Source organism: Oncorhynchus gorbuscha, linkage group LG04, assembly GCF_021184085.1.
Source record: "Oncorhynchus gorbuscha isolate QuinsamMale2020 ecotype Even-year linkage group LG04, OgorEven_v1.0, whole genome shotgun sequence".
NCBI classification, from domain to species: domain Eukaryota; kingdom Metazoa; phylum Chordata; class Actinopteri; order Salmoniformes; family Salmonidae; genus Oncorhynchus; species Oncorhynchus gorbuscha.
Window position 1 is genome coordinate 60,107,141 of NC_060176.1, and position 14,620 is coordinate 60,121,760.

At 45.3% G+C, this 14,620-nt stretch overlaps 1 protein-coding gene across 1 annotated transcript in view; it reads left to right on the plus strand.

Moving 5' to 3' along the window:
• LOC124034383 (nuclear receptor corepressor 2-like) overlaps positions 1–14,620 on the plus strand; it is a 183,935-nt gene that overhangs the window by 134,143 nt on the left and 35,172 nt on the right. Inside the window, 7 exon segments of the mRNA XM_046347510.1 lie at positions 4,678–4,820; positions 5,021–5,159; positions 7,902–8,316; positions 9,718–9,841; positions 10,286–10,514; positions 13,716–13,763; positions 14,110–14,277. Of these exon segments, the coding sequence (XP_046203466.1) occupies positions 4,678–4,820; positions 5,021–5,159; positions 7,902–8,316; positions 9,718–9,841; positions 10,286–10,514; positions 13,716–13,763; positions 14,110–14,277 (1,266 nt within the window).

The window sequence follows — 14,620 nt, forward strand, 5'->3', positions numbered from 1 at the left end:
TTAAAAGTGCAGGAATAAAAGTTTTTTGGAGTGTGCCATGCTCAATCAAGTACAATGTACCCTTAAATATTTGAGTCACTTCGGTGAAAGAAAAATGTTCAGCTGCCCCTTTAAGGGGCGGGCCAGTTATGTGGTGGGACCAATCATTTATATATACACTAGAGGACTGACAAGGGCAATGTTTTGAAGCCACCACACCTCCGTCTTGACACTCATCCTCCATTGTAAAAAGATATATATTTTGGAAGCAATAGAAATGCATTTATTAATGTCTATATTCATTTTTGACACATTTATTATATTACAGACACCTAAAAGCATACTTTTCAATTATGTTATTTGAGTTAAACATAAAAAATAAAATAATATATAACATACTAATGTTACTGTCCCCACTACAACTAAATACTTAAATACATGTAATTTTGTACCTGAAACATTTAATGTAAATACTGTAGAATTCCATTCATTACTATGGAGGACTGCTCCTACTGGGGAGTGCCAATATGGCCGACTGGTGGCTTCAAAGGTTCTCATCAGCCAATAAGTTACATCACAAATACAGGGTATATATACATCATTGGGTGGGACGCCCAGGTCTGTCTGTGAGAGAAGATTCTCTGACGTCTCATCCCTAGCAGTTGAGCAAAGCTCAAACTAACATTGAAAAACAACTTTTTTATTTATTTTACCTTTATTTATACATTTTTTTTGTCATTGAGATAATATCTCTTTTCCAAGAGAGACCTGTAAACAAAACGATGTAAATAACCAAGAAACTTCTATGCCTGTGCACTTTTTAAAATGAATCTTTCAGCACTTCACTCACAGTGCGCAGAGCGCCCAAGGCACTGTTGCTGCTCGAGGTGAGATATATGGGACTCTAGTTCTTTGTGTGATTAGCTACCAGCAATGAAACAAAACGGCAGAAATACCTTTTTGCTGTATATCACAACTCGCACATATGCTAATACGTTACTTTTTCAGTTCACACACATCTATTTTTAATGCGGAAATGTGATTAAAATGGTCGCACTGTAGAGCCAGGTGTGTGTGTGTGTGTGTGTGTGTGTGTGTGTGTGTGTGTGTGTGTGTGTGTGTGTGTGTGTGTGTGTGTGTGTGTGTGTGTGTGTGTGTGTGTGTGTGTGTGTGTGTGTGTGTGTGTGTGTGTGTGTGTGTGTGTGTGTGTGTGTGTGTGTGTGTGTGTGTGTACTCGCTCCTTGGCTAGTGGTTATTATGCAAGTTCTCTAATCTGGCAGGCTTACTTGGGCAGCCAGGCAGCTGGATAATCAGGTCGCTCCCTCCATGCCTGCGGTAGTACTGTACAGGTCCTTTTAAAGGAGTAGTAGGTAGAGCTCTCTGTTGTGTTCTGCTGTGTTCTGGACTGTTGGAGTGGATCAGGCCAGAGCATTCTCCCCCCTTTCCTCTCGTGCTCCAAACTCTCTCCTCTGGCCTCCCAGTCAGTGTGTCCTGAGATGGCACAGGCCCAGATTGGCAGGAGCTGTGGAAGATTATTATTATTATTTTTCATTTTCGCTCTCTCCGTTTCTCGGTGTTGTTGTAGACTGGAGAGGGGTCACATTCAGGATGAAAAGCAGGTCAGTCAGGAAAAATGTGAAACCCTTTATGCTTTCTCATGGTATCAACATCATCTCCCCCTTTCTCTTCCTTTCCTCCATTGTCCCTCTAGCTCAACTCCCCTGCTCTCACTCTCTCTCCTCTGTTTACCCTCAGACTAACTGTGTATGTGTTAGAGAGAGAGTAAGCAAGCGAAAAAGAGAGACTGAGAGAGGGAGGGTGTGTGTGTGTGTGTGTGTGTGTGTGTGTGTGTGTGTGTGTGTGTGTGTGTGTGTGTGTGTGTGTGTGTGTGTGTGTGTGTGTGTGTGTGTGTGTGTGTGTGTGTGTGTGTGTGTGTGTGTGTGTGTGTGTGTGTGTGTGTGTGTGCGCGCAGCTCTGCCTGCTGGCAGTGAGAGTGAAAGAGGGAGGGAGGGAGGGAGGGAGGGAGGGAGGGAGAGGGGAGGAGAGAGGGGAGAAAAAAGGGAAAGATAGAGGAGAGATCAGATGAGGGGAGAGAGAGGCTGAGCACATAGCACCGCCCCACGGTCCCACTTTCCTGTGAAAGTCCTCCCAGACAGCAGCCATTGGGGAAAGACCCGGCGGAGAACAACGGACTAGCCCTGACGGAGAGCGAGCGAGAGTGTGGGGGAAGTGAAAGGGTGAGGAAAAGGCAAGGGAGAGGCAAGACTCGGAGCATGTGCTGTTTTGAGCATGTCAACCTGACACTGGCTCTAGTATCAGGCCAGCAGGAGGGGTGTGGAGGCTGAGCTGGAGCCTAGCTGTTTTCTTTCTCTGCCCCTCTGGAGTGGAATCACTACCTGCCTTCTCCACAGAGATCAGACTGCCGATAGCATGATACAGACCAGGGACACAAGGGACAGCTGGAGTGACAAGCACATGAGAAGGAGGACACTCGCCCCCCGGCCCTGACGAGGTGTTGATTGTGCCGTCGATGGGAGGAGCTTTTATGGAAATGGAGAATCGTAATTGGTTGATTGAGTTTGCCACCTGCTCTAGCTGAGCAGCAGCTGATTGGATGCCTGCTTCCTCTTGTGTGTTGCTCCACTGGCCAGGACCTGAGGCCAATGGAACTGAAGCTGCTTGGGATGGTTTCTGTGCTCTGGTTAAACTGAATGGACTGGATCTGTGAAAGTGAGTCGTAAGAAAGTGACCCTTGACTTCCAGTGAATTAATTGCAGTGTTATTGCTTCAGGTTCACTGGGTAGAGCAAAGTGTGCGTGTGTGTATATGCGTTCTTGTGTGTGTGTTCTTGGTGTGGCACGTAGCAGGGTGTCTGGCTGGACTTGTGTGCTCTGGGCTCAGTTGGCTGTCTCCCTGCACCCCGGGACAAGGCTGTAAAAGGTTAATAGGTGTTGATCACGTGTTCTTCTCTCTTGGAACGAACCTGGTCGTCCGGCCCGCTCTCTCTTTCTGTCTCTCACATCTCTCCTGCTTTGCCTTCCACACCTGTAATTAATATTTAAAATGAAATACCCAGTCTAGTTTTAACACTTGATGGGTTGTACATTCACACAGGCCCTGTGAGGGAATATGACAGTCAAGCCTTGGACTGAGGTTGTGTTTGTGTGTATACAGTCATGTGAAAACTTAAGTACACCCTTTGGAAAGTGGTCTTTTTGAAATATATTTATTATATTTGGACACATGGATATTTGAGCTAAATTTATGCAATTAAAATAAACAAAAATGTAATTTCCTCAGGCAGGAAAAATTAGGATCAGGTGCACCAAAACAGGTGCAAATGATTAGGAAATAATTAGAGTACTTTGGGAGGGTCCAGCCTTCCATAAAGAGTAGAAACTTGGTCTGGTTTTAACCATAAGGGGATGTGGTAAAACACCATGCAAATATCAGAAGACCTATCCGAGGCCCTCAAAAGACACATAATTGATGACCATGAGTCTGGGAGTGGGTTACAAATCCATTTCCAAGCCTTTCGAAGTACATCATTCCACTGTCCAACAGATCATCTACAAACGGAGAAAATTCCAGACCACTGGCAGTCTAGCTAGGACAGGTCGTCCCACCAAATTTAGCCCAAGAGATGCCTGAAAGGTGCTCATAGAAGTCTAAGAACCCCAGGGTAACATTAAGGGATCTACAGGCCTCTCTTGCCACAATCAATATCGAAGTGCATGAGTCAACTGTCAGAAAGAGACTACACAAACATGGCCTACATTCGCCTGCTATTGAGGTGGTACTTTTAACCTGTAGTGAACTTTTGTTGGGTAAATAAATAAAAGATGGATAGGAGATGGTGCAGGCCTGCTGCTTTGTAAAGTGTTGTCTTATCGTGTGGCTGTTAGATTGTTGTTCTACTGCCTCCGTTTGGAGATATTATCTTGGAAACACATGTCTAAAGTTTTTTGTCCTAGGAAGTTGTTCAGTGGGTCCATGCCCACTGATAACGGAGCGTGGCCTGGCCCACGAGAGTCTTTCCTCATGCCAGAAGCTGTCAGGCTGGCACAGGAAACAATTGGGCGTTGTAAGCTCCTTACAGTGGCTACTGTTAATGAGCTGCCTTAGCTGACTGGACACTCTGGGCTTGTTCCACATTGCAACCACCATTGCAAGCGACTGACTACTCTACAAATCACCTTGTATCATAAGAAGCTACTCATTATTATTTGTAGATCAATCGGTCACAATTTACCCACAATGCATCACGGATGCAGTCAATTCGAACGTGCTCACTCACTCACACAGTAGCAGTGTGGTCCCAAGACAGGTTGATCTGTCTCAACTTTGGGCACAGCAGGGCTTCTAGCCTTTTGTGTAAGGCACTGTCATGTGGTTGACCGGGAAAAGCACCAGTCTTTATCAGAATGACCCCAGCCCAGCGATGAGAATTAGGGATGTCATTAGTTAGATTGATATGACAGGTTCAGCTGAGAACAACACATGGTGTGATTATGCAATTTGACAAAACTGTTGAGCTGGAGGGGAGGGAGGAAAATATCTTGGACTCATCTGACAGATGTTTATTGACAGACCGTCGTTCTTCATGTAGTAAATTAGATTTAAATTATTTTTCTATGTAATAAAGTCCTGGCCTGTCTGCATGTGCTGTAGTCTAATCCTTGTCCATGTTTCTTCCAGGTCTTCTCCAGTATGGTAGGAATTGGTCAGCCATCGCCAAGATGGTGGGCTCCAAAACTGTGTCCCAGTGCAAGAATTTCTACTTCAACTATAAGAAGAGGCAGAAACTCGACGAGATTCTGCAGCAGCATAAAATGAAATCGGTAATGTCTCATCTTCCTTTCTAGAATTGTTAAATGATCAACTCTTTCAAAGGAAACCTATAGTGTGACCTAGTAATGCACCTATCTTAGTGCAAGCCATTCCTCCTAGTTACAGACAGCAGTAGGCACATTTACCTTGTGGTTCTTGTAGCGTGTTGTTCCCAAGCTGAGGTATTTAGTGTGTGTTGGGTTTCACCCAGGAGAGAGAGCGTAAGGCGCGGCGTAAAGGCAAAGCACTACAAAGTGAAGAGGCCAGTGCCCCGTCTGCTGCCGAGGAGGAGGAGATGGAGGGCTCCGGGGCCAGCGGCAACGAGGAGGAGGCCCCCGAGGATGGAGAAGGTAGGAACAACACACACACTTACAATAATCAACGTCATAGAGGACAGGGAGCCATTGTCAGTATACCGTCCATAAGCACTTTCAGAATACTTCCATGAACTTGCAATCACTCATTCACATGGACTGATTAGAAACCAGCCATGTACACTTTATGTTGAAACTAGTTTATGAAACCGTTTTCAATCAATTTGAAGGTTATGTTTTTATGATTACGTTATGTGATGACGGTATTTCTTGATTAGAAATATCTGGAGTGCCTTGAGTGCTGAAGGAAGAATTAAGTGCAATATGGACTTTTAACAGCATCATCAAAATGAGGTTCTGACCATGGGTGCATGGGAATTCAAAGCACTTGGCTAAGACATTCATTATTTAGAAAAATACTTTTTTGCTCTGTATCAAATATTTCCACACATGTAGTCTACATACCAACATCTGCGTTTTTAATTCTAGAATCTTCTTTTGGATCCTGGCTGATTGCTCATATTACTGGTAGACTCATTTAAATACCCTGGGTTGATAACGGCCCCTCAACTCACTTTAGGCCAAATTCGCAATACTGTTAACTGTTATTGCTCGTCGTTTCTAGTATATTAGTAACCTTGGCATCTCAATAGCTCAGTCTTTGCATCTAGAATCAATATTTGTGGGAATACTTCAACAGATTTTGGCTAAATTCCTGGTGATTTGAGTATTTTTGACCCAAAATTAAAATGACATAAAGTGCATTTGGAAAGTAATTCAGACCCATTTACTTTTTCAACATTTTGTTATGTTGAACATTTATTAAATTGTTTTTTCCCCTGAATAAATCTACACACAATACCCCATAATGACAAAGCAAAAGCATTACTTTTTACCCTCCAATCCCTGCCACTGAAAAACTCCCACAGAATGATGCTGCTACCACCATGCTTCACTGTAAGGAAGGTGATGAGCAGTGCCAGGTTTCCTCCAGAAGTGACGGTTGACATTCAGGCCAAACAGTTCAATCTTAGTTTAATCAGAACAGAGAATCTTGTTTCTCATGGTCTGAGAGTCCTTTTAGGTGCCTTTTGGCAAACTCTAAGTAGGCTGTCATGTACCTTGTACTGAGGAGTGGCTTCTGTCTGGCCACTCTAACATAAAGGCCTAATTGGTGAAGTGCTGCAGAGATGGTTGTCCTTCTGGAAGGTTCTCCCACCTCTACAGAAGAGCTCTGTCAGAGTGACCACCGGGTTCTTGGTCACCACCCTGACCAAAGCCCTTCTCCCCCTATTGCTCAGTTTGGCCGGGCAGCCAGCTCTAGGAAGAGTCTTACTGGTTCCAAACTTCTTCCACTTATGAATGATGGAGGCCACTGTATTCTTGGGGACCTTCAATTCTGCAGAAATGTGCCTCGACACAATCCTGTCTTTGAGCTTTACAGACAATTCCTTCAACCTCATGGCTTAATTTTTGCGCTAACATGCACTGTCAACTGTGGGACCTTATATAGACAGGGGTGTGCCTTTCCAAATCATGTCCGATCTGTTAAATTTACCACAGGTGCTCCAATCAAGTTGTAGAAACATTTCAAGGATGGTCACTGGAAACAGGATGCACCAGAGCTCAATTTGGCGTCTCATAGCAAAGAGTCGGGATTACTTATGTAAATAACCTATTTCTGTTTTTTATTTTCAAAAGGCCTGTTTTCGGGCCTCCCTGGTGGCGCAGTGGTCTAGGGCACTGCACTGCAGCGCTAGTTTTGCCACCAGAGACTCTGGGTTCGCGCCCAGGCTCTGTCGCAGCCGGCCTTGACCGGGAGGTCCGTGGGGCGACACACAATTGGCCTAGCGTCGTCCGGGTTAGGGAGGGTTTGGCCGGTAGGGATATCCTTGTATCATCGCGCACCAGCAACTCCTGTGGGGCCCGGGCGCAGTGCACAGTGTTTGCTCCGACACATTGGTGCGGCTGGTTTCCGGGTTGGATGTGCGCTGTGTTAAGAAGCAGTGTGGCTTGGTTGGGTTGTGTTTCGGAGGACGCATGGCTTTCGACCTTCGTCTCTCCCGAGCCCGTACGGGAGTTGTAGCGATGAGACAAGATAGTAATTACTAACAATTGGATACCACGAAATTGGGGAGAAAAGGGGGGGTAAAATGTTTTTATTTTTATGTAAAAGCCTGTTTTCACTTTGTCATTATGGGGTATTGTGTATAGATTGATGAGGGAAAAAATAAATAATTTTAGAATAAGGCTGTAACCTAACAATGTGGAAAAAGTCAAGGGGTCTGAATACTTTCCGAATGCTACATATTGCCGACCCCTGATGTAGTCATTTGTTGATATACCTATAGTCTCAGTTACCAGAATAGAGCTGGGAAGTCCCAGGGTATTCCCTCCACGTTCAAAATTGGTTTTGTGTTCTCCCTCATTGTACAGTGAAAGCCAATTAGATGGAAAGTGGCATTTTGAGAAATCTGGTTTTCGAGAAAGATGGGGCACAAGAGCGAGGGAAGTGAAAGAGGACGAGGATTTTACATGATAGCAAGATGGCACCGATAGACATGGTTGCCCTGTTCATGGCTCCTAAGCAACTTTGCTGTATTTTGTTTTATTACTGCACTGTTGGATTCAGCTACACTCGCAGTAACATCTGCTAAATATCTGTATGCGATCAATAACATTTTGATTTGATTTACTAGATTACTACTCAGCTAGGCAGCCAATGTAATATCTGCGGCCTTTCATTCTTTATCTGTCCTTCTCGCTCTCCTTTACCAGGTGGTGCTAACAACAGCTCTGACACAGAGAGCCTGCCCTCTCCGCGTTCCTCTGAGGACAGCAAGCCTAAAGAGGAGGGTAGTGGCGGGGCCAAAGCTGGCTCAAACTCTGGGGACAAGGAGGCCTCAGGTTCCCACATGGGCCAGCGAGGAGATGAGAAACCCCCAGGAGAAGTGGGGAAGGCCATCAAGCAGGAGGTGAAGACAGAGGCAGAGGAGGGCAGCAAGGAGCAGCCAAGCGAATCCACAGACCGAGACATGAAGCCCCCCACTGCAGATGCAGAGGAGAGCAAGAGCTCATCCAAGAGCTCCAAGAAGGACCATGGGCCCAAGACGGGCTCCCACGCAGACAGTGACTCTAGTGCCACCTGCAGCGCGGACGAGTTGGAGGAGTTGGATAGTACAGAGAAGAACAGGTGGGGCTCAGGGCTAGGTGAGGTAGGGGGATTGCATGTGAAGGCTCAGGGCTGGGGGGGTTGCATGTGAGGGCTCAGGGTAGGGTAGGGTGGGGTTTCATGTGAGGGCTCATGGCTGGGTGGGGTAGGGGGGTTGCATGTGTGGACTCGAGGCTTGGGTGGGTGGGGGTTACATGTGGGGGCTCAGGGCTGGGTGGGGGGTTATAGGTGTGGGCTCAGCGCTGGGGGGCTGTTCAAATTTTATTTGTCACACACACATTTTTAGCATATGTTATTGCAGGTGTAGTGATATGCTTGTGTTCCTAGCTCCAACAGTACAGTAGTATCTAACAATTTACAACAATACACACAAATCTACAATAAAATAATGGATATTAGGATAAACAATGTCGGAGTGGCATTGACTAAGGTGGGGGGGGGGGGTAATTCTGGTTTCCCCACTGCAGCGAGACCTACATCTGGACTGGGGAAGGGAAGAGGGGAAGAGTGTCACAAGTGTTCTTCTGTATAGCCCTAAGATGTCAAACAATTTGTGGCCAATACTCTACAACAATCATCAACATAAACTCTATCTGCCTTTGTGAGTGTGTGCATATGTACTAGAGCTGGGTGATATGTACAAAACCCTTTTAAAGATAAATCTAAATATATGTTTTTAACATTGATGTGCACGCAGTTACTTTTTCATATTACCCTTAAAACCACCACTACTACAACTTTAAATTCTGAAGATCAGTTGTCCTGTTAGCTGTCGCCTATAGTGACAGACTTCACCTTTCTCTTCATCATCAAACAATATTGTTCTAATATAGGCAACTTGTCATTATCGATATCAGTAAAATGTCCTCATTTTGTATGTACCTGCGTGCTTCTGTCTGAGTGTGTTTGCCTGCAAGCGCAAATGTGTGTGTCAAAGATGTGGGCTGACGGCTTGGGGGAGTGGTGATTCGTCCTGCAGTGTTTGCATGGTATTTGTTCTGTTTTTTCCATGACAGCAGACTGCAAGTATTGGCAGAGCCTAGGGAAACGTTGCCCTCTGTGCCAAAGCAAACAATGGGAGGGAGTGTGTGTGCTCCCCAGTCTCTTGTCTGTGTGTGTGGCAGAGTATCTTTGTGGGTTTGTATGAGTGTATCTGCGAGTGGGGGATGGGTGGTTAGGCATTTGGGATGGAAACACAATCAGAACCTCTGCTCTCTTTGTGTTTTCATAGTACGAGATTCTGCTCCAGGTCAATCTGTGTTTATTGGGAAAGCAAATAAGAGAATCTGGGTTGTGGCCATATTAAGGAATGCGTGGGACATCCATTGGCATGCTACTGAATGGGGAACTCTGTGTTCTAGTTACTTCTCTCTCTTGCTCTCTCCTCTACTTCTCTCTCTGTCTCCTTCTCTCCCTGTCCAGGATGACGTCTCCCAGCCGTCCTAGCCTGCTGAACTATGCTCATGATGGGGTTATCTCCTCCCCCCTGCAAAAGCCCATGGACCTGAAGCAGCTCAAACAGAGGGCTGCTGCCATCCCCCCTATTGTGAGTCTTACCACTTTCTGTGTTAGTTAGTGCATCCCCCTCCTCTCGTTACACGCCAGGGCCACAGCCTGTATCTTTGTCTCCTCCATCCTTGGAAAGCATATGGAAGCCAGCCAGGTAGAATCAGTAACAGATAAGTCCTTGGATTAGTCCAGCCTGGTCATTCTACCCCCTAGTGGTATTAAGGCCAGCCCTCCTGTAATGACAATACTGCTTCTTACACAGATAACAGCATGGCGAGTAAAATGATGAAGCCCTATCATATTTGTATTAGATAAGCAGGCCAGCTGGAGGAGAGGGGATACATTGACCCAGAGGAGAAACGAGGTGCCAGGCATTAGGGAAAATAAGAGGAACCGGGTCATTAGGTGTGGCATCTCCCGGGTGTATATTGTCTGTATGTGTATCTGTTGCTCACCAGGCTTCTCTCTCCTGTGTGTGCAGATGCCGGATGGTGGACCTCGGGGTGGGTGTAGTAAGGCTGAGCTGCCCCCCCATGCCCTGGCTCTTTACCAGCAGCAGATCACCATGGCTCATGGAGAGTCCTCCCAGGAGGCCAAGCAGCATGCAGGTCAGCCCAGCAAACAGCACCCCTACCCAGCGCAGGGGGACCCCCATAACATCAGCAGCCCCCGCGTCCACCCACGCAGCCCCTCCGCCAGCGACAAGGACGGTACGGACATCAGCTCTCTCTCCCCCTAGCTCCTCTCACCCTCCTGCTCAGTCTAAACACAACTCCCTCCTTCAGCTAAACTGTTACTTTGATTCTACGTTGGTGCTATTGTTTAGAAGCTCCTGGCAGCTCTGGATGATTCCATGCTTACTTGAGGACTCTGTCAGTTCCACAGTGTGTTGTCTAAAGTACTGGTATTGATTGTTGAGCTCACAGTCAGGTATAATCATGCAGCGGGATCTGTGTTAAGTTCAGTCTTGGATATCATTGTGGAGTAGTGCTCCATGTGAGTTACTAGACCTATCCAGACCTCGTCTTATTTAGAAGTTAATTAGCAGATGTTTACACAAAATTCTCCACTGTTGAGCTGGAGTTATAAATAGTCAGACAGACATAGAGGACTGAAGAGTTTCCATCTGGGGATTCGAGCTACATGGACATAGGGCTGGGCGGTATACCGTTTTATGCGATATACCGGTATTGATGCACGGACCGGTGTGGGTTTTTACTTTACCTTCTATAACGGTATTAGAATTTTTGGTTTGTAAAATGTGATACGTAGTGTGTGACGTCCAATTTTATAGTTTACTTCGCTACTTGAGTCATCTCTCTCCACTTTCTCTCTCTCTATGCCACTTTCCACACAGAGCTAGCCATGGGTCCTGTCACTCAAGGAGAACATTTGATGTTCCTCGACCACGAGACACTTGCGTTCAGTCTGCATGGTCAATGCAGCATATGCAACAATGTTGATGACAATGATGCAGTTGTCACTTTGCTTCTTAATATAAATCTACCTGCATTCTATAATTACACTCTTTGCTTGTGTTTCTTACATCTGCAAACAGCTAGTTTAGCAAGTTATTCCTAAATCTTGTGAGCCGCTGATTGTTAGCCGCTAAAGCTAATTGCTAGCTAGCCAATAAATGTACTGAGTAAAAGCAAACGTAGCGAGCTAATACAGCCTGATAATAATAGTGATGGTGTAGACTTAAATCAGCATCTTATTTGTGCAACAGTATCTTCTAGATTAAAGAGGAATATGCAAAACAAGAATATGTTAGCTACATGAAGTAGCTAAGAGAGAACATTCAATGTAGCCAAAGATTATAGGGTCCCCTAGGAAACACCTATCAACACTTTAGTTCCTACCCTGTCATAATAACTCCTCCCTGGCATTTTCATTAGTTGTCATGTCAAACAACACTGTATTAAAAGTGTGCAATATTCAAACTATATAACTACAATAGACATATTATTTCCATGATTCCAACAGTTAACCCAAGTGTTTTGCTCTAAATCGCAAGTCAAATTGCAACATTTAAAAAATAAGGCCCAGATTGCTTGCTCAAATCGTGCAGCCCTACGTGGCAGTGTGGAAATTATGTCAAAAGCAGAAATTGATGGAAATTATTTAAAAAATTGTGTTTAAGTTGAATTGAACAGTATAAAACAATCAGAATACATACACCTTAGCCAGATACATTTAAACTCAGTTTTTCACAATTTCCTGTCTTAGGTCAGTTAGGATCACTACTTTATTTTAAGAATGTGAAATGTCAGTAGAATAGTAGAGAGAATGATTTATTTCAGCTTTTATTTCTTTCATCACATTCCCAGTGGGTCAGAAGTTTACATACACTCAATTAGTATTTGGTAGTGTTGCCTTTAAATTGTTTAACTTGAGTCAAATGTTTTGGGTAGCCTTCCACAAGCTTCCCACAATATGTTGGGTGGATTTTGGCCCATTCCTCCTGACAGAGCTGGTGTAACCGAGTCAGCTTTGTAGGCCTCCTTGCTCGCATACGCTCAGTTATGCCCACAAATTTGCTACGGGATTGAGGTCAGGGCTTTGTGATGGCCACTCCAATACCTTGACATTGTTGTCCTTAAGCCATTTTGCCACAACTTTGGAAGTATGCTTGGGGTCATTGTCCATTTGGAAGACCCATTTTTGACCAAGCTTTAACTTCGTGACTGATGTCTTGAGATGTTGCTTCAATATATCCACATCATTTTCCATCCTCATGATTCCTTACATTTTGTGAAGTGCACCAGTCCCTCCTGCAGCAAAGCACCACACACAACATGATGCTGCCACCCCCGTGCTTCACGGTTGGGATGATGGTGTTCGGCTTGCAAGCCTACCCCTTTTTCCTCCAAACATAACGATGGCCAAACAGTTCTATTTTTGTTTCATCAGTCCAGAGGACTTCGTCCTCATGTGCAGTTGCAAACTGTAGTCTGGCTTTTTTATGGCGGTTTTGGAGCAGTGGCTTCTTCCTTGCTGAGTGGTCTTTCAGGTGTGAATATAGGACTCGTTTTACTGTGGATATAGATACTTTCGTACGTATTTCCTCCAGCATCTTCACAAGGTCGTTTGCTGTTGTTCAGGGATTGATTTGCACTTTTCGCATCAAAGTACATTCATCTCTAGGAGACAGAACGCGTCTCCTTCCTGAGCGGTATGACGGCTGCGTGGTCCCATGGTGTTTATACTTACATACTATCGTTTGTATAGATGAACGTGGTACCTTCGGGCGTTCGGAAATTGCTCCCAAGGATGAACCAGACTTGTGGAGGTCTACAATTTTTTTTCTGAGGTCTTGGCTGATTTCTTTTGATTTTCCCATGATGTCAAGCAAAGAGGCAGAGTTTGAAGGTAGGCCTTGAAATACATCCACAGGTACACCCCCAATTGACTCAAATTATGTCAATGAACCTATCAGAAGCGTCTAAAGCCATGACATCATTTTCTGGAATTTTCCATGCTGTTTAAAGGCACAGTGATACAGGGAATTATAAGTGAAATATTCTGTGTGTAAATTGTTGGAAAAAGTACTTGTGTAAATGCACTAAGTTGATGTCCTAACCGACTTGCCAGAACTAAAGTTTGTTAACAACAAATTTGTGGAGTGGTTGAAAAACACATTTTAATGACTCCAACCTAAGTGTATGTAAACTTCCAACTTCCAACTGTATGTGTTGCCATCCTAGGGTCACGCACTACTCATGAAGCAAATTTCGAACTTTTATTATTAAAAAACATCAAATACCGTCAAATACCGTCAATTAAATTTTTAAAAATCAGCGATATAATATTTGGTCATATCGCCCAGCCCTACATGGACATATGTACGCGTGACTGTGTGTGCGAGTGTGATGTATGTGATCAGCTGCAGTATGTCTGTGTCCCTGCAGAGCTGGAAGGCAACGAGAGGTGGCTGCAGACTCTACTTCACGGATTACGTAGGTTCACACCCCGCCCCACCCCAATCTATCCCTAACTCATACCCCTTTGCCCAACACACACCTAGCTAAATTCACTTCCTCAGTGGGATTGTGTGTGTAACACTATTAGAAGGTTTGGTAGTGTGTGTGCTGTGGCTGTGTGGAGCAGCGTTGCTGTGTGGCTAACTGCGCAGAGGCTGCCTGGCTGCACTCCTTGCTATGATGATGATGATAGTAATGATGATGATGAGGAGAAGGAGCATAAAAAGCTAGCGCTGACCAAGGGATGGTTCTCAGCTTCCAGAAAGATAGCAATTACCCCCCATCCCTTACCGTTTGTGTGTGTGTTTGTCCCGTCTTGCAGATAAGTCCCGGGCCTTCTCTCCTCATGGTGACCCTAAGAAGCAGCCGGTGGGGCCAGAGGACCTGAGGGCCACTACCCTGGGCCGGCCCATCATGTCCCCCTACCCAATGTCCCATCGAGACATGGCCAAGCTCAGCCACGACCAGCACCTACTCCACTATAACTCCTGTGAGTCCCACTTACGGCTGTTATGGTGACCACAGTCAAATTCCACGTGGCCGTTTAGTTGTGGTAACTAGGCTTCTCCAAGCTCTGTTGCTGCTGTTGGTCATTAGTGGCCTCCCAAATGTGCTAATCCCTGGTACCCAGCACCCTAATCTATGGATTTCACTTGACTGGGCAGGGATTGAGCCAGGCCCAGCCAATCAGAATTTGTTTTTGTTTTTTTTCCACAAAAGGGCTTTATTACAGACATAAATACTCCTCAGTTTCATCAGCTGTCTGCGTAGCTGGTCTCAGATGATCCTGCAGGTGAAGAAGCCAGATGTGGAAGTCCTGTGCTGGCGTGTTT